Genomic DNA, 21,337 nt, shown 5'->3' on the forward strand with positions numbered 1-21,337 from the left:
AAGCAGGCCCAAACCATGATGCTGCCACCACCATGTTTGACAGTGGGGATGGTGTGTTCAGCTGTGTTGCTTTTACGCCAAACATAACGTTTTGCATTGTTGCCAAAAAGTTCAATTTTGGTTTCATCTGACCAGAGCACCTTCTTCCACATGTTTGGTGTGTCTCCCAGGTGGCTTGTGGCAAACTTTAAACGACACTTTTTATGGATATCTTTAAGAAATGGCTTTCTTCTTGCCACTCTTCCATAAAGGCCAGATTTGTACAATATACGACTGATGCGACTGATCCTATGGACAGAGTCTCCCACCTCAGCTGTAGATCTCTGCAGTTCATCCAGAGTGATCATGGGCCTCTTGGCTGCATCTCTGATCAGTCTTCTCCTTGTATGAGCTGAAAGTTTAGAGGGACGGCCAGTTCTTGGTAGATTTGCAGTGGTCTGATACTCCTTCCATTTCTATATTATCGCTTGCACAGTGCTCCTTGGGATGTTTAAAGCTTGGGAAATCTTTTTGTATCCAAATCCGGCTTTAAACTTCTTCACAACAGTATCTCGGACCTGCCTGGTGTTCCTTGTTCTTCATGATGCTCTCTGCGCTTTTAACGGACCTCTGAGACTATCACAGTGCAGGTGCATTTATACGGAGACTTGATTACACACAGGTGGATTGTATTTATCATCATTATTCATTTAGGTCAACATTGGATCATTCAGAGATCCTCACTGAACTTCTGGAGAGAGTTTGCTGCACTGAAAGTAAAGGGGCTGAATAATTTTGCACACCCAATTTTTCATTTTTTGATTTGTTAAAAAAGTTTGAAATATCCAATAAATGTCGTTCCACTTCATGATTGTGTCCCACTTGTTGATAATTCTTCACAAAAAAATACAGTTTTATATCTTTATGTTTGAAGCCTGAAATGTGGCAAAAGGTCGCAAAGTTCAAGGGGGCCGAATACTTTCGCAAGGCACTGTATATCCAGTAGGTTTGATCTAACTACATGTATATCCAGTAGGTTTGATCTAACTACATGTATATCCAGTAGGTTTGATCTAACTACATGTATATACAGTAGGTTTGATCTAACTACATGTATATCCAGTAGGTTTGATCTAACTACATGCATATACAGTAGGTTTGATCTAACTACATGTATATACAGTAGGTTTGATCTAACTACATGTATATCCAGTAGGTTTGATCTAACTACATGTATATCCAGTAGGTTTGATCTAACTACATGTATATCCAGTAGGTTTGATCTAACTACATGTATGTTACAGTAGGTTTGATCTAACTACATGTATATCCAGTAGGTTTGATCTAACTACATGTATGTTACAGTAGGTTTGATCTAACTACATGTATATACAGTAGGTTTGATCTAACTACATGTATATCCAGTAGGTTTGATCTAACTACATGTATATCCAGTAGGTTTGATCTAACTACATGTATATCCAGTAGGTTTGATCTAACTACATGTATATCCAGTAGGTTTGATCTAACTACATGCATATTACAGTAGGTTTGATCTAACTACATGTGTGTTACAGTAGGTAAAGGGGGGCCCTCTTTCACTCATATTACATCCGTTTCTTTCACGTACAATATTTTCTAAAATGACAATGCGCTCTTCATGCAGTCGTGGACGTTACAGAGCGTTTATGGCATATTTGACGGGGATAAATATTTTTACCAGGGTTTGACGTTCGTTAGAGAGTGAGATTTAAAGTTTGCCTTGTCTCTCGTTACACCCCGTGTTATAACGGCAGGAGAAACAGTGGCTTATTCACACTGTTCTGTGTAGGTGGAGGCAGAGCTGATAGACAAGCTGGACAGTCTGGTGTCTGAGGGGAAAGGAGACGAGAACTACAGAGAACTATTCAGCCTGCTGTAAGTAGAGGAATATACACACACACACACACACAGGCACACACACACACACACGCGCGCGCACCAACCCCATCACACACACACCAACAAACACCAGCGCGCACACACCCAACACACAACCGTTTCTTTACCTGCTACCTTGATAACGCTGTGTGTTGGATCGAACCCGCTGGTTTCTACCTGCTACCTTGATAACGCTGTGTGTTGGATCTAACCTGTTGGTTTCTACCTGCTACCTTGATAACGCTGTGTGTTGGATCTAACCTGTTGGTTTCTACCTGCTACCTTGATAACGCTGTGTGTTGGATCTAACCTGTTGGTTTCTACCTCCTACCTTGATAACGCTGTGTGTTGGATCGAACCTGTTGGTTTCTACCTGCTACCTTGATAACGCTGTGTGTTGGATCTAACCTGTTGGTTTCTACCTGCTACCTTGATAACGCTGTGTGTTGGATCTAACCTGTTGGTTTCTACCTGCTACCTTGATAACGCTGTGTGTTGGATCTAACCTGTTGGTTTCTACCTCCTAACTTGATAACGATGTGTGTTGGATCTAACCTGTTGGTTTCTACCTGCTATGATCAACATGTCTTTACCTCTTACGTTCATAACATTGTATTTGCTTGGCTCCTCTTTCTGCTGCGTGTGGGATTAGAACCCAGCTCTTTGGGCCTTACCCCAGGTAAGATAACACAGCTCTAATGGCCTACTGCCACTAACTCCTCTCTACGTCCTGTCGAATGATGTACTCACAGCGATCACTCAAAATCTAGGCCCTTGGTGGTATTGATTGATAAGGCGTTTGTGTGTGTCTTTGTCTCCAGTCTGCTGGAGAAGATTGAGCAAGAGACGTGGAGGGAGACGGGGATCTCCTTCGTCACCTCTGTCACACGGTTGATGGAACGACTGCTGGACTACAGGTGAGACTAGATAGGTCTCCAGACTAGATAGGTCTCCAGACTAGATAGGTCTCCAGACTAGATAGGTCTCCAGGCTAGATAGGTCTCCAGACGAGATAGGTCTCCAGACTAGATAGGTCTCCAGACTAGATAGGTCTCCAGACTAGATAGGTCTCCAGACTAGATAGGTCTCCAGACGAGATAGGTCTCCAGACGAGATAGATAGGTCTCCTGACGAGATAGGTCTCCAGACTAGATAGGTCTCCAGACTAGATAGGTCTCCAGACGAGATAGGTCTCCAGGCGAGATAGATAGGTCTCCAGGCGAGATAGATAGGTCTCCAGACTAGATATGTCTCCAGGCGAGATATGTCTCCAGACGAGATAGGTCTCCAGGCGAGATAGATAGGTCTTCAGACGAGATATGTCTCCAGGCGAGATATGTCTCCAGACTAGATAGGTCTCCAGACTAGATAGGTCTCCAGACGAGATAGGTCTCCAGGCGAGATAGATAGGTATCCAGGCGAGATAGATAGGTCTCCAGACTAGATATGTCTCCAGACGAGATAGGTCTCCAGACTAGATAGGTCTCCAGACTAGATAGGTCTCCAGACTAGATAGGTCTTCAGACGAGATAGGTCTCCAGGCGAGATAGATAGGTCTCCAGGCGAGATAGATAGGTCTCCAGGCAAGATAGATAGGTCTCCAGACTAGATAGATAGGTCTCCAGACGAGATAGGTCTCCGGACGAGATAGATAGGTCTCCGGACGAGATAGGTCTCCAGACGAGATAGATAGGTCTCCAGACGAGATAGATAGGTCTCCAGACGAGATAGGTCTCCAGGCGAGATAGGTCTCCAGACGAGATAGGTCTCCAGACTAGATAGGTCTCCAGACGAGATAAGTCTCCAGACTAGATAGGTCTCCAGACTAGATAAGTCTCCAGACTAGATAGGTCTCCAGATGAGATAGATAGGTCTCCAGGCGAGATAGATAGGTTTCCAGACTAGATAGATAGGTCTCCAGACGAGATAGGTCTCCGGACGAGATAGATAGGTCTCCGGACGAGATAGGTCTCCAGACGAGATAGATAGGTCTCCAGACGAGATAGATAGGTCTCCAGATGAGATGGGTCTCCAGGCGAGATAGGTCTCCAGACGAGATAGGTCTCCAGACTAGATAGGTCTCCAGACTAGATAGGTCTCCAGACGAGATAAGTCTCCAGACTAGATAGGTCTCCAGACGAGATAAGTCTCCAGACTAGATAGGTCTCCAGATGAGATAGATAGGTCTCCAGATGAGATAGATAGGTCTCCAGACGAGATAGATAGGTCTCCAGACGAGAGAGATAGGTCTCCAGACGAGATAGGTCTCCACTTGTTGTTATGTAACTGTGGAGGGCAGAATATAAGATGCATTACTATTCATCAATAACTGGACCGGTTCCTCTCTCTGTTTAGGGACTGCATGAAAGGAGACGAGACAGAGAACAAGAAGATTGGCTGTACTGTCAACCTGTTGGTAAGATACTATAGACTCTGTCTGTACTGTCAACCTGTTGGTAAGATACTATAGACTCTGGCTGTACTGTCAACCTGCTGGTAAGATACTATAGACTCTGGCTGTACTGTCAACCTGCTGGTAAGATACTATAGACTCTGTCTGTACTGTCAACCTGCTGGTAAGACAACCCGCAACCTGTAAAGGGTTTGTCTTGTTTTTAATATATTGTGTCTGTTTGTTCCCTAGAACTTCTACAAGTCAGAGATCAACAAGGAGGAGATGTATATCCGCTACATCCACAAGCTGTGTGACATGCACCTTCAGGCTGACAACTACACAGGTAATACAACATCCACAAGCTGTGTGACATGCACCTTCAGGCTGACAACTACACAGGTATGATACTCACACACAAACCTATTCACTCACAAAGGGAAAGAGTGTACTAGCTAGGGTTGCTAAGCTACCTGTAATTTACCAAAGTTACCGGAATCTTCAGTACTTTTGGTATAAAAAAAACTGAAAATCTATGTCAATCTATCGAAAATGTGGTGGATTTATACTTGAATACATTTTTTTTTTTTAAGTTATTAATATATACACTGAACAAAAATATAAACGTAACGTGTAACAGGTCCCGTGTTTCCTGAAATAAAAGATCCCAGAAATGTGCACAGATTTGTTTTACGTCCCTATTTGTGCACCTTGTGCACAGGTGCACCTTGTGCTGGGGGACAGTAAAAGGCCACTCTAAAATGTGCAGTTTTGTCAAACAACACAATGCCGTAGATGTCTCATGTTTTGGAGGAATTTTTATTTTATTTTATTTCACCTTTATTTAACCAGGTAGGCAAGTTAAAAACAAGTTCTCATTTGCAACTGCGACCTGGCCAAGATAAAGCATAGCAGTGTGAACAGACAACAACACAGAGTTACACATGGAGTAAAACAATAACAAGTCAATAACACAGTAGAAAAGAAGAAAGAGTCTATATACATTGTGTGCAATTGGCATGCTGACTGCAGGAATGTCCACCAGAGCTGTTGCCAGAGAATTCAATGTTCATTTCTCTACCATAAGCCGCCTACAACATCAGGGAATTTGACGGTACGTCCAACAAATACATATTGACATAGTGAAATGTATAAAAGTTTGTAAAAAATGTATATATTCTTTATAAAGCATATTTCATGCTGAAACCCTAATATTTAACACCAATGGCATTCAAATCAAATCAAATTGTATTTGTCACACATACACATGGTTAGCAGATGTTAATGCGAGTGTAGCGAAATGCTTGTGCTTCTAGTTCCGACAATGCAGTAATAACCAACAAGTAATCTAACCTAACAATTTCACAACAGCTGCCTTATACACACAAGTGTAAAGGGATAAAGAATATGTACATAAAGATATATGAATGAGTGATGGTATAGAACGGCATAGGCAAGATGCAGGAGATGGTATCGAGTACAGTATATACATGTGAGATGAGTATACAAACATTATATTAAGTGCCATTGTTTAAAGTGACTAGTGATACATTTATTACATCAATTCTTCCATTATTAAAGTGGCTGGAGTTGAGTCAGTATGTTGGCAGCAGCCACTCAATGTTAGTGATGGCAGTTTAACAGTCTGATGGCCTTGAGATAGAAGCTGTTTTTCAGTCTCTCGGTCCCTGCTTTGATTCACCTGTACTGACCTCGCCTTCTGGATGATAGCGGGGTGAACAGGCTGTGGCTCGGGTGGTTGTTGTCCTTGATGATCTTTATGGCCTTCCTGTGACAAATCTTGTGGTTTAGGTGTCTTAGAGGGCAGGTAGTTTGCCCCCGGTGATGCGTTTTGCAGACCTCACTACCCTCTGGAGAGCCTTACGGTTGTGGGCAGAGCAGTTGCCGTACCAGGCGGTGATACAGCCCGACAGGATGCTCTCGATTGTGCATCTGTAAAAGTTTGTGAGTGCTTTTGGTGACAAGCCAAATTTCTTCTGCCTCATGAGGTTGAAGAGGCGCTGCCTCGCCTTCTTCACCACGCTGTCTGTGTGGGTGGACCAATTCAGTTTGTCCGTGATAAAACTTACTACCCTCTCCACTACTGTCCCTTTGATGTGGATAGGGGGGGGCTCCTTCTGCTGTTTCCTGAAGTCCACAATCATCTCCTTTGTTTTGTTGACATTGAGTGTGAGGTTATTTTCCTGACACAACACTCCGAGGAACCTCACCTCCTCCCTGTAGGCCGTCTCGTCGTTGTTGGTAATCAGGCCTACCACTCTAGTTTCGTCTGCAAACTTGATGATTGAGTTGGAGGCGTGCATGGCCACGCAGTCATGGGTGAACAGGGAGTACAGGAGGGGGCTGAGAATGCACCCTTGTGGGGCCCCGTGTTGAGGATCAGCGGGGTGGAGATGTTGTTACCTACCCTCACCACCTGGGGGTGGCCCGTCAGGAAGGCCAGTACCTAAGTTGATGGTTTCTATTTAGGATATTGTTTTGCTATTCTATTCTTTATTTTAAAATCATCTTATTTCATACATTTTATGTGTGATAAGGCACGTGTCATAAGGCCAAACATAGGGCCAGAGATAATTACAGACACCAGTGATAATCTGAAGTACCCCAAAAAGAACCACTAGATGTCTTGTGATAGATTACATGAAATCCTTTCAAAATTCTAGTTTATACCTTCCCTTTGCAACGTTAGTGCTAGCTAATATCTCTGAAATAGCATGCACTTTTAACATTACCATGCTTGTAAATAAGGATGTGTTCTTAACTGACTTGCCTAGTTAAATAATTGTTCAATAAATAAATAAATATTAAAAATTAAAATGCTTTACCCCCCATGAGTACAGTCAATATGGCTTCATATCCTATAACTTCAAAGGGAATGTCTAATAATTCTATTTCTATAGTTCTACAGAGACTGTTTTCCCCCTGCTGCTGAACTTGGAGCTGTTGTTCCCAATGAAGTACTGTATAAACTATATGTAGAATGTAACTCTCCATTTACCCTACTGTCGTACTGGGAGCTACTGCACCGAGGGAGTTCCTGCACTACCCGGCTATATGTTGTTCCTAGTGACGTATATAAACGATATGTTTGTTTAAATGTTACTCTACAGAGGCTGCGTTCACCCTGCTGTTGTACTGGGAGCTACTGCATTGGGAAGAGAGGCCTCTAAGGGAGTTCTTACACTACCCAGCCCAGAGCGAGTGGCATCGCAAAGAAGGTCTCAGTCGCAAGGTCATCCACTACTTCAACAAGGGAAAGGTAAGTGGAATATATACTGGAAAACACAGGAAGGTCATCCACTACTTCAACAAGGACATTGTAGGTGAGAGAACACAATGGAAATCAACTGTCATCAATCGTTTCTCATAATCTAGGGTGTTCACCCATAAAAGTATTAATTCATTCAAGGTTTATATGTCCATTTAATAGAGCATTATGTCAGAAAAAAAACAATAGTCCAACCCTCATGTCTCTATCATGTAGGGTTCAAATGTTACAAAAGATTTACTCTGAGAATGTAGCATGTTTAGAGTGAATGGAACGTCATCAACATGCGGTCGCTGCTCAATAGAACTCTGTGACGCTGCTCCGTAGCAGAACGGCGCTAACTTCAGACTTCAACTGACGAGCTAACTAGTGGCTGCAGGTTCGTGAGTGAAAACATGGGCTTTTTCTAAATGAAATCCATTGAATACAAAAATAAATAGGGACTAAATATATATGTAGTTACAAAGCTATGTATAGCTTTAGCTAGTTAACAGGATAGCTAAGAGACACGATCCGCGAAGAAAATCTGTTCCTGTTTTCATTCATTTCAAGTCTTTCCCTTTAAATCGCTCCTTCTCAATGTAAATTGATCGCCAATATAGGCAATGACTTTTATTTTATTTTTTAATAACAAATATTAACAAACAAAAGAGGAATGGTCTCATGCAAACCAGCATACATGCAAACTATTTACATTGCCAGGAATCCTAAACGAACAAATCATATTCATTAATAATACAACATGTTTGAAATGCCTTTTTGTTGTTCATTTTAGTTAAAATATTATTTTAAATTAATTTATAAAGTGTAAAAAGTTTGGTTTTGAATTAGACCATTTGCATTTGTGAATATGAAATGTACCTAATATTATTAGCAGATTAATTAAATATACTACATCTTTATCAATGCCAGAATTTCAGAAATAAATCATTATGTCAAAACCATTAAATTGTACAACCGGTCCTATTTTTTTTTGTAACAAAATTCTGTATGTCAATCCCAGAAAATATACTATATATACAGGTAAAAAAAACGAATGAAAAATGGTCTCCTTCTCCATTCCACAGAAATCACATTTAATAGTCAATATTCAGCTTGAATCTTTCCAAAACATGTTTCACAGGATGAATTCTATGTAACATTTTAAATGAAACTTTACCTTGTTACTGATACAATATTTGTTAGCAATTTTCCATGCTTTCCCTCATTTGTATATCACCATAGATATCTGACCAAAATAATCTTGCTGAGGGAGTATCACAAACAATATTCCTAATCTGTTTATTACTACATTTATCTTTGATGTTAATATTGCCAATGAATATATGTTCATGTAAATCTATGTTACTTACATCAACCACAGAGGAATTTAAAAGAAGATACAACCCCCACTTGGAATCGCATCAAAAACAATTGCATATTCTTTCCGGGTTATTGGAATTTTAAACCATATGAGAGTAGATGTCCATCCTCATTCAGTAACTGACCAAAATCATTTTATTCTCAAACCAGTTACAAAAAAAAGAGACATTTTTAAATTGTATATCTTTGTTGTTCCATAGAAAGTATCTGTGGGGGGGAAAATGATTTATACATATATATATTTTTTACGCTAACATCCAAGCTAAAATTGCTGCTTATGGAATTTGGCCAGTTTTACTGGGATTTTATCAACATCAAAAGCAAAAATTCTAAACCACCAACAGAATCAAATAAATAGTTAGGGAAGACATTCCAAATGCTGTTCTGGTTCTTAACATACTTCAGAATCCAATTTATTTTAAAAGTATTATTTAGAGTATTGAAATCTAAAACCTCAAGATCTCCTTGTTCTTGGGTATTGGTGAGAATATCTTTCCGTAAATAGTGAGGCTTTTTTTTCCCATCAAATAGAATTATAAAGAATCTAAGTCCTTTACAATTTTTTAGGGGTGATTCAAGTGATAACGAGACACAAACCGATCTGGATAACCCTTCAGCTGTGGACAATAAAACCCCTACTGTATAACGAAATATCTCTCAGCAACCAGAGGTTCAACTTCTTCTTTGTTTTCTCAATAATGGGGTTAAAGTTTAAATCACTCCTTTGTTTTTCAACCTTGCATATAACAATCCAAGATAAGTAACCTTATCTTTAATTGGGATACCATATATTTCCTGTAAAACACAATCCTTGGGTGGAAATAAGACTGACTTATCGATATTAATTTTCTACAACGAAACTAAGGAAAAGTCTTCAATACAGGAAACCTCATTCCTGTCTCTTAAAAATATGGTGGTATCATCAGCCAGTTGACATAGTTTAAATTCATTGCCAAGTGCTGAAACACCTTGAAAATTCCCTTTCTTGATATGAAAGGCCATAATTTGAGTAACCAATAAAAATACAAATGGACTTCTTGGGCAACCCTGCCTAATACCACGGCCAATATTAAATCGTTGGGATGTCCCGTGAGCTAATTTTACAGAGCTAGTACAACCACTATATAAAGTTTGGCCTGCTTTCAAAAAGAAGTCACCAAACCCCAAAAAACATATTGCTGTGAACATAAACTAATGTTCTACAGTGTCAAAAGCTTTATAAAAATCAACAAACATAAGAGAACTATCATCAAGGATGAGGTCATTATAGTCAATCATATCTAAGATCAACCTGATGTTATTACTAATGTGTCGACCATGCATAAAACCAGATTGTTCTTCATCAATTATATGATGCAAGCCTTGTTTCAACCTCTTAGCAAATACAAGGGCAAATAATTTCCCATCGTTATTCAACAGGCTACTGGGTCTCCAGTTGTCTATATAAAGAGTATCCTTATTAGGTTTGGGAATCAAAGTAATTACACCTTGCTTTTTAAGGAAAGCCGGTAACTCCCCTTTTTCTATTGATTCTTGGAACATAGAATGAAAGGAATCAATTTATCATTGAATGTTTTATAAAACTCACCTTATTAAACCATCATTTCCAGGGGACCTATTGCCTTTTATCTCAATTTCAGATAACTCATCATCACAAAAATCGCTGAAATCATTATCCATCTTCTTAGCAATGTTTGCTACATTATCTAAGAAAATATCCGTATTGGAAGTTGACTGAGCTGATGTATACAGATTCTGATAAAACTGGGCTGAGAGATTTCTTTTGGATTTTCATTGGGAGTATTATTAATCATTCATTTACATATGGAAGTCTTTTCGCCTGCCCTTTCTTCTAAATTAAAGAAATATTCTGTATTTTTCTCTCCCTCTTCCCTCCATTTTCATCTTGATCTTACAAGGGCCTTTTCCTCGAGGATACAGTCTAACTGCATGTGTAATGATGATAGCTCCAGTCATTTCTGATTAGTTGGTTCATTTTTTTTGTTGGTACAATGCATTATTCCCTTTATGATGTCATATTCGTTCTCTCTTGGCACAAGCAATTTCTTTCCCCATTGAAATAGCCAAAAGCCTTATATCAAATTTCATTAGCTCTCAGTAACTTCCAAATCAAATCAAATTGTATTGGTCACATACACATGGTTAGCAGATGTTAATGTGAGTGTAGCGAAATGCTTGTGCTTCTAGTTCCCGAACGTGAAGTAATATCTAACAAGTATCTAACAACTACTACACACAAGTGTAAAGGAATGAATAAGAATATGTACATAAAATATATGGATGAGCGATGGCCGAACGGCATAGGCTAGATGCAGTAGATGGTATAGAGTACAGTATGTACATATGAGATGAGTAATGTAGGGTATGTAAACATTATATGAAGTGGAATTGTTTAAAGTGGCTAGTGATTTGAGTCAGTATGTTGGCAGCAGCCACTCAATGTTAGTGGTGTCTGTTTAACAGTCTGATGGCCTTGAGATAGAAGCTGTTTTTCAGTCTCTCGGTCCCCACTTTGATGCAGCTGTACTGACCTCGACTTCTGGATGACAGCGGGGTGAACAGGCAGTGGCTCGGGTGGTTGTTGTCATAACACAGGCACAATTCCAGTATTTATCAATAATTCCTGCTACTTATTAAATACTTAATTCTCTAGTAATGTCTTATTCATTTTCCAGCAACCTTTACTAACTTTTTATGGGTTGACAAACCATGCATATTTATCTTTATTGAGATCCCTTTGTGGTCTGTTAAAATCGATGGTTCAATCGAGACTGTATCAACTTTGTCGGCCATATCTTCAGGTATCAGCCATAAATCAATACGGGATTGTATAGAGATACATGTTTGGTACTCCATGTAAACATAATCTTATCTTGGGTTCTTATGTCTCCAAATATCTAGAACACCTAACCTTAGACATATATTCCTTATCTCACAAACATAATTGCTGTCCTCAGGAGGCCATCTATCTAGATTATCATGTAATACTGTGTTAAAATCCCCACCCCATATTACTTTCACATAATTTTACTTAGTTTCCTCTCAATGTCTCTAAATTAAAAACAGTTACTTGACTTGTTATTGGAAGCATAAGTATTTACAACAATGAATTGAACGTGGTTGACTTCTACCAATAGTATAATCCATCTCCCTGTCTTCTTCATGACTCAATATATGACCCTTAAAGTTGCCTTTTAAAATAGCGACACCTGCTGACCGATTTAGTACCAAATTGACACCTCCAAAACGCAGTATCTTTGGAACAGGCGTGAGTTTTCTTTAATGAAATAAAAGTCGGCGCTTAGACAGCCAAGGATTTTGGATGTGAAAATTACGAAGGTATCAAGTTGATTTTGATTGGTCCAGCCAACACACACATTCTAGAGTGTATAATGGGTTTGTGAAGAAGACTGATCATTGTCTTCCTGACGCTCTCTCTGTTTCACTCTACCATGCTGTAAGAGCAGGAAAGGAGACAATGACATATTGTGCACACCTCCAAACGGTACCACCTCACAACACCAAATATGGAAGAGATACAACCAAGATTGACGCAGTCTAAACTACCAACGATCACAGCAAATGAACGCCTTTATTTCATCAACACTGGCAAGAACAAGTATATTAAGGTTATAATATTGTAGAGATCTAATCTAAGGATTCGTTGTATGTCATTTATAATGACGTAGGGGCAGAAGGAAACTATGTTTTAACATTACTGTCACAGCACCCCAACAGCTTGTGAAATCACAATTATTATATATTTGTACCTTTTTATTTAACTAGGCAAGTCAGTTAAAGAACAAATTCTGATTTACAATGACGGCCTACACCGGCCAAATCCGGACGACGCCGTGCCAATTGTTCACCGCCCCCTATGGGACTCCACAATCACAGCCGGTTGTGATACAGCCTGGATTCGAACCAGGGTGTCTGTACTTGACACCTCTTGCATTGAGATGCAGTTCCTTTAGACTGCTGCGCTACTCGGGAGCACCACAATGATGACAAAAGGTTTACCTACTAATTGTTTGCCTCATTTTGAAATGTCATCGTGTTTTTCCGAGCCACTATAATGTAATTATGATGACATCTTCATCAGCGTCAATTGAGAGCGCATTGAGTAGAACGCAACAATAATTAATAAAGAGAATCTTCATAACGACATTGTGACACAACGTGCAAAACCCATGAATAGCAGTATTTGTCCCTGTTGAAAGCCAACAAATGACTGATCAATTTTCACCCTGTGATTGTTTATTTTGTGTTTCTTTTGTGTTTCTCCAGTGCTGGGAATACGGGGTGCCGTTGTGCAGAGAGCTGGCCTTCCAGTATGAGACATTATACGACTACCAAAGCCTCAGCTGGATAAGGGTGAGTAGATGTTGTAGTCTCTGCAGATTGTGGGGCTTTTAGGCTGGGTTTCTGTATAAGCACTTTGTTGACATCTGCTGATGTAAAAAAAAAAAGGGCTTTATAAATATATTTGATCGATTGATTGATTGATTGATTGATTGAGAAAGGTTAAGGTCGCAACCTAACTTGAGTTACCAGGCTTTTCACCTAAATATACACCGTTGATGTGAATGGGAGAATTGCACAACATGTTTATTTTGTAGAACATAATAAAGATTGTGTTTGGTCAGAAAATGGAAGCTGCTTACTATGACAGCATCATGGAGCAGCAACGTCTAGAGCCAGAGTTCTTCAGGGTGGGCTTCTACGGACGCAAGTTCCCCTTCTTCCTAAGAGTGAGTCAATCCAACTGTGTGGGGCACATCTCAAATGACAGCCTATTCCCTACCCTAGATAGTGCACTATTTCGGACCAGAGATACATAAGGAATAAGGTGTCATTTGAGACACAATCAATGTCCTTGTACTTTTGAAGATTCTGGTTCTTCCATGTTGTGCCACTAGAACAAGGAGTTTGTCTGCCGCGGTCATGACTACGAACGGCTTGAAGCTTTCCAGCAAAGGATGCTGGGAGAATTCCCACAAGCCATTGCCATGCAGCACCCTAATCAACCAGACGAGGCTATCTTACAGTGTGATGCCCAGTGTATCCTTCTGAAACAAAGTGAGAATGGGAACAGAACTCTCTCTGTCTGTGTGTGTGTGTGTGTGTGTGTGTGTGTGTGTGTGTGTGTGTGTGTGTGTGTGTGTGTGTGTGTGTGTGTGTGTGTGTGTGTGTGTGTGTGTGTGTGTGTGTGTGTGTGTGTGTGTGTGTGTGTGTGTGTGTGTGTGTGTGTACACTGAGGAACACCTTCCTAATATTGAGTTGCACCCCCCTTTTTTGTCCTCAGAACAGCCTCAATTCGTCGGGGCAGGAACTCTACAAGGTGTCGAAAGCGTTCCCCAGGGATGCTGGCCCAAGTTGACTCCAATGATTCCCACAGTTGTGTCAAGTTGGCTGAATGTCCTTTGGGTGGTGGACCATTCTTGATACACGCGGGAAACTTTTGTGAAGCGTGAAAAACCCAGCGCCGTTGCAGTTCTTGACACAAACCGGTGTGCCTGGTGCCTACTACCATACCCCGTTTAAAGGCATTTGTCTTGTCCATTCACCCTCTGAATGACACACATACACAATCCATGTCTCAATTGTCTCAAGAATTAAAAATCCTTCTTTAACCTGTCTCCTCTCCTTCATCTACACTGATTGAACTGGATTTAACAAGTGACATCAATAAGGGATCATAGCTTTCACCTGGATTCACCTGGAGTCTATGTCTGGCCAGGTTTTCTTAATGTGTTGTACACTTGGTGTATATGTATGTGTGTGTGTGGTTGAGTGATTGCATCATACTTGCTCACATGTATGTGTATACCAAATGGAAAACACACTTCCCACCCAGGCATCTTTTCCTTGACGCGGTACCTCTCAGACCTGCAGATCTATGCGGTGACGCCGGTTCCGGAGAATGTCAAAATTCTCCAAATGGACCGCGTTCCAGACCGCATCAAGAGCTTCTACCGCGTTAACAACGTGCGCCGCTTTCGATACGACCGGCCCTTCCACAAAGGATCCAAAGACCGAGAGAACGAGTTCAAGAGCTTGTGGATCGAGAGGACCACGCTGATCCTCACACATCCTCTTCCTGGTATCTCCCGCTGGTTTGAGGTGGAGAAGAGAGAACTGGTGAGTGACACTACATAGCCGTGACAGTAATACTCCTCTGTAGCTCAGTTGATAGAGTATCGATTCCCCCGGAACACCCATGTGTAAAATACATGTCGTTTTTTGATTAAAGTTTCTGTGAAATGGCTTATATTACTATTAGATCTGTGTTGGTGCTTTGGTACTGCAGATGGAAAAAAGTGTTACATCTGTCTGTGATGAGGATGTAATGTAGCAAGCATGAGAGCATCAGCTGTTCCCGGGACGACGCTCTTTGTAGCCGATGTGAGCAAGACCTTTAAACAGGTCAACGTTCACAGCGGTTCCCGGGACGACGCTCTTTGTAGCCGATGTGAGCAAGACCTTTAAACAGGTCAACGTTCACAGCGGTTCCCGGGACGACGCTCTTTGTAGCCGATGTGAGCAAGACCTTTAAACAGGTCAACGTTCACAGCGGTTCCCGGGACGACGCTCTTTGTAGCCGATGTGAGCAAGACCTTTAAACAGGTCAACGTTCACAAAGCCGCAGGGCCAAACGGATTACTAGGTTGTGAACTCAAAGCATGCGCGGACCAAGTGTCTTCACTGACATTTTCAACCTCTCCCTGACCGAGTCTGTAGTACCTACAGGTTTCAAGCAGACAACCATAGTCTCTGTGCCCAAGAGTGCGAAGGTAACCTGCCTAAATGACTACCGCCCCGTAGCGCTCACGTCAGTAGTCGTGAAGTGTTTTGAAAGGCTGGTCATGGCTCACATCAACAGAATCATCCTGGAAAACCTAGACCCTCTCCAATTGGCATACCGTCCCAACAGATCTACAGATGACGCAATCTCAATCACACTCCACACTGCCCTTTCCCACCTGGACAAAAGGAACACCTTTGTGAGAATGCTGTTCATTGACTAAGTCCTGGACTTCCTGACGGGCTGCCCCCAGGTGGTGAGGGTAGGTAACAACACATCCGCCACGCTGATCCTTAACACGGGGGTCCCTCAGGGATGCGTGCTCAGTCCCCTCCTGTACTCCCTGTTCACCCACGACTGCGTGGCCAAGCACAACTCCAACACCATCATTAAGTTTGCTGACGACACAACAGTGGTAGGCCTGACCACCGACAACTATGAGACGGTCTATAGGGAGGAGGTCAGAGACCTGGCCGTGTGGTGCCAGGACAACAACCTCTCCCTCAATGTGAGGAAGTCAAAGGAGATAATCGTGGACTACAGGAAAAGGAGACTCCAGTCATCGAAGTCGTGGACTGTTTTCTCTGCTGCCGCACGGCAAGCAGTACCGAAGTCTAGGACCAAATGGGCTCCGTAACAGCTTCTACCCTCAAGTCATGAGACTGCTGAAGAATTCATCAAATGGGCTCCTTAACAGCTTCTACCCCCAAGTCATGAGATTGCTGAAGAATTCATCAAATGGGCTCCTTAACAGCTTCTACCCCCAAGTCATGAGACTGCTGAAGAATTCATCAAATGGGCTCCTTAACAGCTTCTACCCTCAAGTCATGAGACTGCTGAACAATTCATCAAATGGGCTCCTTAACAGCTTCTACCCCCAAGTCATGAGACTGCTGAACAATTCATCAAATGGGCTCCTTAACAGCTTCTACCCCCAAGTCATGAGACTGCTGAATAATTAATCAAATGGGCTCCTTAACAGCTTCTACCCCCAAGTCATGAGACTGCTGAACAATTCATCAAATGGCCACCAGGACTATTTACATTGACCCCCCTTTGTTTTTACACTGCGGCTACTCACTGTTTATTATCCATGAATAGTAACTTTACCCCCACCTACATGTACAAATGACCTCGACTAACCTGTATCCCCACATACTGACTCGGTATATAGCCTCGTTATTGTTATTGTCATTTTGTGTTACTTTTGATTTTATTTGTATTACTTTAGTTCACTTAGTAAATATTTTATTAACTTGAACTTGTGCTGCATTTTTGGTTAAGGGCTTGTAAGGATTTCTGTTGTATTCGGCGCATGTGACAAATAAAATGTGATAACTTGCATTGTGTTGTCCAGGTGGAAGTCCGTCCTCTGCTTCCTCTTCCTCCTCCTCAGGTCCTGTTACAGTACTTCTGTTGTGTGTGTTGTCTAGGTGGAGGTGAGTCCTCTGGAGAATGCCATCTACGTGGTGGAGAACAAGAACCATGAGCTGCGGACCCTGATCAGCCAGTACCAACACAAGCAGCTCCATGGCAACATCAACCTGCTGTCCATGTGTCTCAATGGGGTCATTGACGCTGCCGTCAACGGGGGCATCGCCAGATACCAGGAGGTAGGTGCCACCATAGAACCAGGGGAGAGTCCTCATAAGAGTGAATTTCATAAAAATAGTCAAATAGTTAATTAACAATGTTACCTTTTTAGATAAAACTTTACTAAAATATATTCACGTCACCAAATAATTTATTAAAACACATTTTTCGTCAATGAAGGTCTACAGTAGCCTCAACAGCACTCTGTAGGATAGCACCATGGTGTAGCCGGAGGACAGCTATCCTCCGTCCTCCTCTGGTTACATTGACTTCAATACACAACCTAGGAGGCTCATGGTTATCACCCCCTTCAATAGACATACACAGTAATTATGACAACTTCCAGAGGACGTCTTCCAACCTATCAGAGCTCTTGCAGCATGAACTGACATGTTGTTCACCCAATCAAATTAATCTAGTACTGAAAGTATAAGCTACAGCTAGCTAGCACTGCAGTGCATAAAATATAGTGAGTAGTTGACTCAGAGAGAGAGATAGAGAGTAGTTGATCAGTTTTTAACAAATTAATTTATTCCAAAATTAAGGAGGAGAGAGAGAGACCTATATTTGGTTGTATTTTTTAACTTTCCCTTTCACTTAGCTAGCAAATGCTGCTAGCTAGTTTAGCCTCACCAGCACAAAGTGAGTGTGATGCTATGTTAGCTAGCTGGCTATGGCTATCCAACACTGGAACTCTTCCAAGTTTGGTTTTATTAATTTATTGCCACTGGGGCCCGTCGGTGTAACTGCTAAACTGCTTGCTGCTGACTGTACACCGTACTGCGTGATTGTAGCGGGTTTACTAATGTATTAGTTCTAGAAACTATGTTCACTATGATGTTAATACGATGACAATGATGTAGGCTGTGTGTAGCAGTTAGCGGTTATGATATGAAGGTTTGTCTTGGAAAGGTTTATTCGTCTGGTCGCAGACCGCTGGCACTGAAGTCCACAAGCAAATTGAAAAGGTGAGAGGTCATCGTGCAGATGTGAGAAGGAATACAACGAACAAGGGATCATGCTTTTTTACGTGGTTTCTATGAAAGTGAACTGTGATCAGGGGTGTATTAATTTAGCCAATTCTGTTGGAGAAAAAAAATCTTAAATTGAAACAATTGGAATGAAACCGGGATAAACATAACTGATTTTGTCCAATAAAAAACTCTGTGTTTTCAAATGCAGACACATTTTGTCCTAAACCTGAAGAGTGGAGGGGAAGCATGTAGATGATGAACAGCAGGGGTCCCAGGACTAAACCTTGAGGCATGCCTTGCTTGACAGGGGCTGGGGTGGATGAACGGCAGGGGTCCCAGGACTAAACCTTGAGGCATGCCTTGGTTGATAGGGGCTGGGGTGGATGAACGGCAGGGGTCCCAGGACTAAACCTTGAGGCATGCCTTGGTTGATAGGGGCTGGGGTGGATGAACGGCAGGGGTCCCAGGACTAAACCTTGAGGCATGCCTTGGTTGATAGGGGCTGGAGTCTCTGAAGGAACACAAAACTCTTGCTTGTTTTAGAATATACTTTGGGGGGTATTTTCTTTGATATACCGTCCCCTTACATCCCGTATGTCTGTCTGTCTTGTCTCTCCCTCAACCAGGCCTTCTTTGATACGGAGTACATCAGCAGCCACCCAGAAGACACAGAGAAGATCACTGCCCTCAAAGACCTCATGCAGGAACAGGTACAGTCTTGGTCTGTCTGTATCTTATCTGTCTGTATCTTAATGTTAAGATCAAATTAAAACGTGGCAATAAACTGAAACTCACTGAAGCTGTTGCTGTCTGCTGTTGTAGGTTTACATCCTGGGGGCGGGGCTTGCGGTCCATGACAAGCTGGTGCACCCTGAAATGCGTCCCCTGCACAAGAAGCTGATAGATCAGTTCCAGATGATGAGGAGCAGTCTCTATGTGAGTGGCTTTTTCAGCAGTCTCTATGTGAATGGATTTTTTTCAGCAGTCTCTCAAGATGTGTCCTTTGAGCCTTATCCACTTCTGTCTGGTGAAGTTGTTGCTAGACGTAACTTCAGTCAGATATTCAATCATACACATAAATCTCCAGAGAGCGTTTTCCGCACTACTTGCCGGATGGAGGGATGCTGACAAGTGGTTTAGGAACCGGCAGTCCCATGCTGTGACCCGGTTATTGCTGACGGCATAACAGGCTCAGAAATCATTCAGTACAGGTAGCCGGACTGACACTTTCTACATCTAGACTAGGGTCAACTCCACTTTCTACATCTAGACTAGGGTCAACTCCACTTTCTACATCAAGACTAGGGTCAACTCCACTTTCTACATCTAGACTAGAGTCAACTCCACTTTCTACATCTAGACTAGAGTCAACTCCACTTTCTACATCTAGACTAGAGTCAACTCCACTTTCTACATCTAGACTAGGGTCAACTCCAATTTCTACATCTAGACTAGGGTCAACTCCACTTTCTACATCTAGACTAGGGTCAACTCCACTTTCTACATCTAGACTAGGGTCAACTCCATTTTATACATCTAGACTAGGGTCAACTCCACTTTCTACATCTAGACTAGGGTCAACTCCACTTTCTACATCTAGACTAGAGTCAACTCCACTTTCTACATCTAGACTAGAGTCAACTCCACTTTCTACATCTAGACTAGGGTCAACTCCAATTTCTACATCTAGACTAGGGTCAACTCCACTTTCTACATCTAGACTAGGGTCAACTCCACTTTCTACATCTAGACTAGGGTCAACTCCACTTTCTACATCTAGACTAGGGTCAACTCCACTTTCTACATCTAGACTAGGGTCAACTCCACTTTCTACATCTAGACTAGGGTCAACTCCACTTTCTACATCTAGACTAGGGTCAACTCCACTTTCTACATCTAGACTAGGGTCAACTCCACTTTCTACATCTAGACTAGGGTGAACTCCACTTTCTACATCTAGACTAGGGTCAACTCCACTTTCTACATCTAGACTAGGGTCAACTCCACTTTCTACATCAAGACTAGGGTCATCTCCACTTTCTACATCTAGACTAGGGTCAACTCCACTTTCTACATCTAGACAAGTTCCACAGACATGTGACTAACAGAAATTGAATATTGTTTCCCTGAACAAAGGGGGGGTTAAAGTCAAAAGTAACAGTCAGTATCTGGTGTGGCCACCAGCTGCAGTGCATCTCCTCCTCATGGACTGCACCAGATTTGCCAGTTATTGCTGTGAGATGTTACCCCACTCTTCCACCAAGGCACCTGCAAGTTCCCAGACATTTTGGGGGGGAATGTCCCTAGCCCTCACCCTCCGATCCAACAGGTCCCAGGTGTGTTCAATGGTGTTGAGATCACGGCTCTTCGCTGACCATGGCAGAACACTGACATTGCTGTCTTGCAGGAAATCACGCACAGAACGAGCAGTATGGCTGGTGGCATTGTCATGCTGGAGGGTCATTGTCATGCTGGAGCATCACGTCATGAGCCTGCAGGAAGGGTACCACCACATGAGGGAGGAAGATTTCTTCCCTGTAACACACAGCGTTGAGATTGCCTGCAATGGCAACAAGCTCAGTCCGATGATTCTGTGACACATCGCCCCAGACCATGACGGACCCTCCACCTCCAAATCGATCCTGCTGTAACGCTCATTGCTTCGACGTTAAAAGCGAATCCGACCATCACCCCTGGTGAGACAAAAACGCAACTCATCAGTGAAGTCCTGTCTCATCAGCCAGTCCTGCCTGGTCCAACGACGGTGGGTTTGTGCCCATAGGCGACGTTGTTGCTGGTGATGTCTTACAACAGGCCTACAAGCCCTCAGTCCAGCCTCTCTCAGCCTATTGCCGACAGTCTGAGCACTGATGGAGGGATTGTGCGTTCCTGGTGTAACTCGGGCAGTTGTTGTTGCCATCCTGTACCTGTCCCGCAGGTGTGATGTTCAGATGTACCGATCCTGTGCAGGTGTTGTTACACGTGGTCTGCCACTGTGAGGA

The 21,337-nt window shown here is 42.2% G+C and overlaps 1 protein-coding gene across 1 annotated transcript in view; it reads left to right on the plus strand.

Moving 5' to 3' along the window:
- Nucleotides 1-21,337, plus strand: part of LOC110493302 (dedicator of cytokinesis protein 3) — a 348,112-nt gene that overhangs the window by 305,581 nt on the left and 21,194 nt on the right. Inside the window, exons 34-46 of the mRNA XM_090206492.1 lie at nt 1,811-1,896; nt 2,552-2,578; nt 2,721-2,816; nt 4,255-4,315; nt 4,544-4,637; nt 7,423-7,571; nt 13,251-13,337; nt 13,610-13,714; nt 13,883-14,024; nt 14,851-15,104; nt 17,202-17,381; nt 18,962-19,045; nt 19,158-19,271. Coding sequence (XP_090062618.1) covers nt 1,811-1,896; nt 2,552-2,578; nt 2,721-2,816; nt 4,255-4,315; nt 4,544-4,637; nt 7,423-7,571; nt 13,251-13,337; nt 13,610-13,714; nt 13,883-14,024; nt 14,851-15,104; nt 17,202-17,381; nt 18,962-19,045; nt 19,158-19,271 — 1,479 coding nt within the window. The remainder of the gene's footprint in view (nt 1-1,810; nt 1,897-2,551; nt 2,579-2,720; nt 2,817-4,254; nt 4,316-4,543; nt 4,638-7,422; nt 7,572-13,250; nt 13,338-13,609; nt 13,715-13,882; nt 14,025-14,850; nt 15,105-17,201; nt 17,382-18,961; nt 19,046-19,157; nt 19,272-21,337) is intronic.

This window comes from Oncorhynchus mykiss, chromosome 17 (assembly GCF_057628025.1).
Source record: "Oncorhynchus mykiss isolate SJ-2025 chromosome 17, ASM5762802v1, whole genome shotgun sequence".
Classification (NCBI taxonomy): Eukaryota; Metazoa; Chordata; class Actinopteri; order Salmoniformes; family Salmonidae; genus Oncorhynchus; species Oncorhynchus mykiss.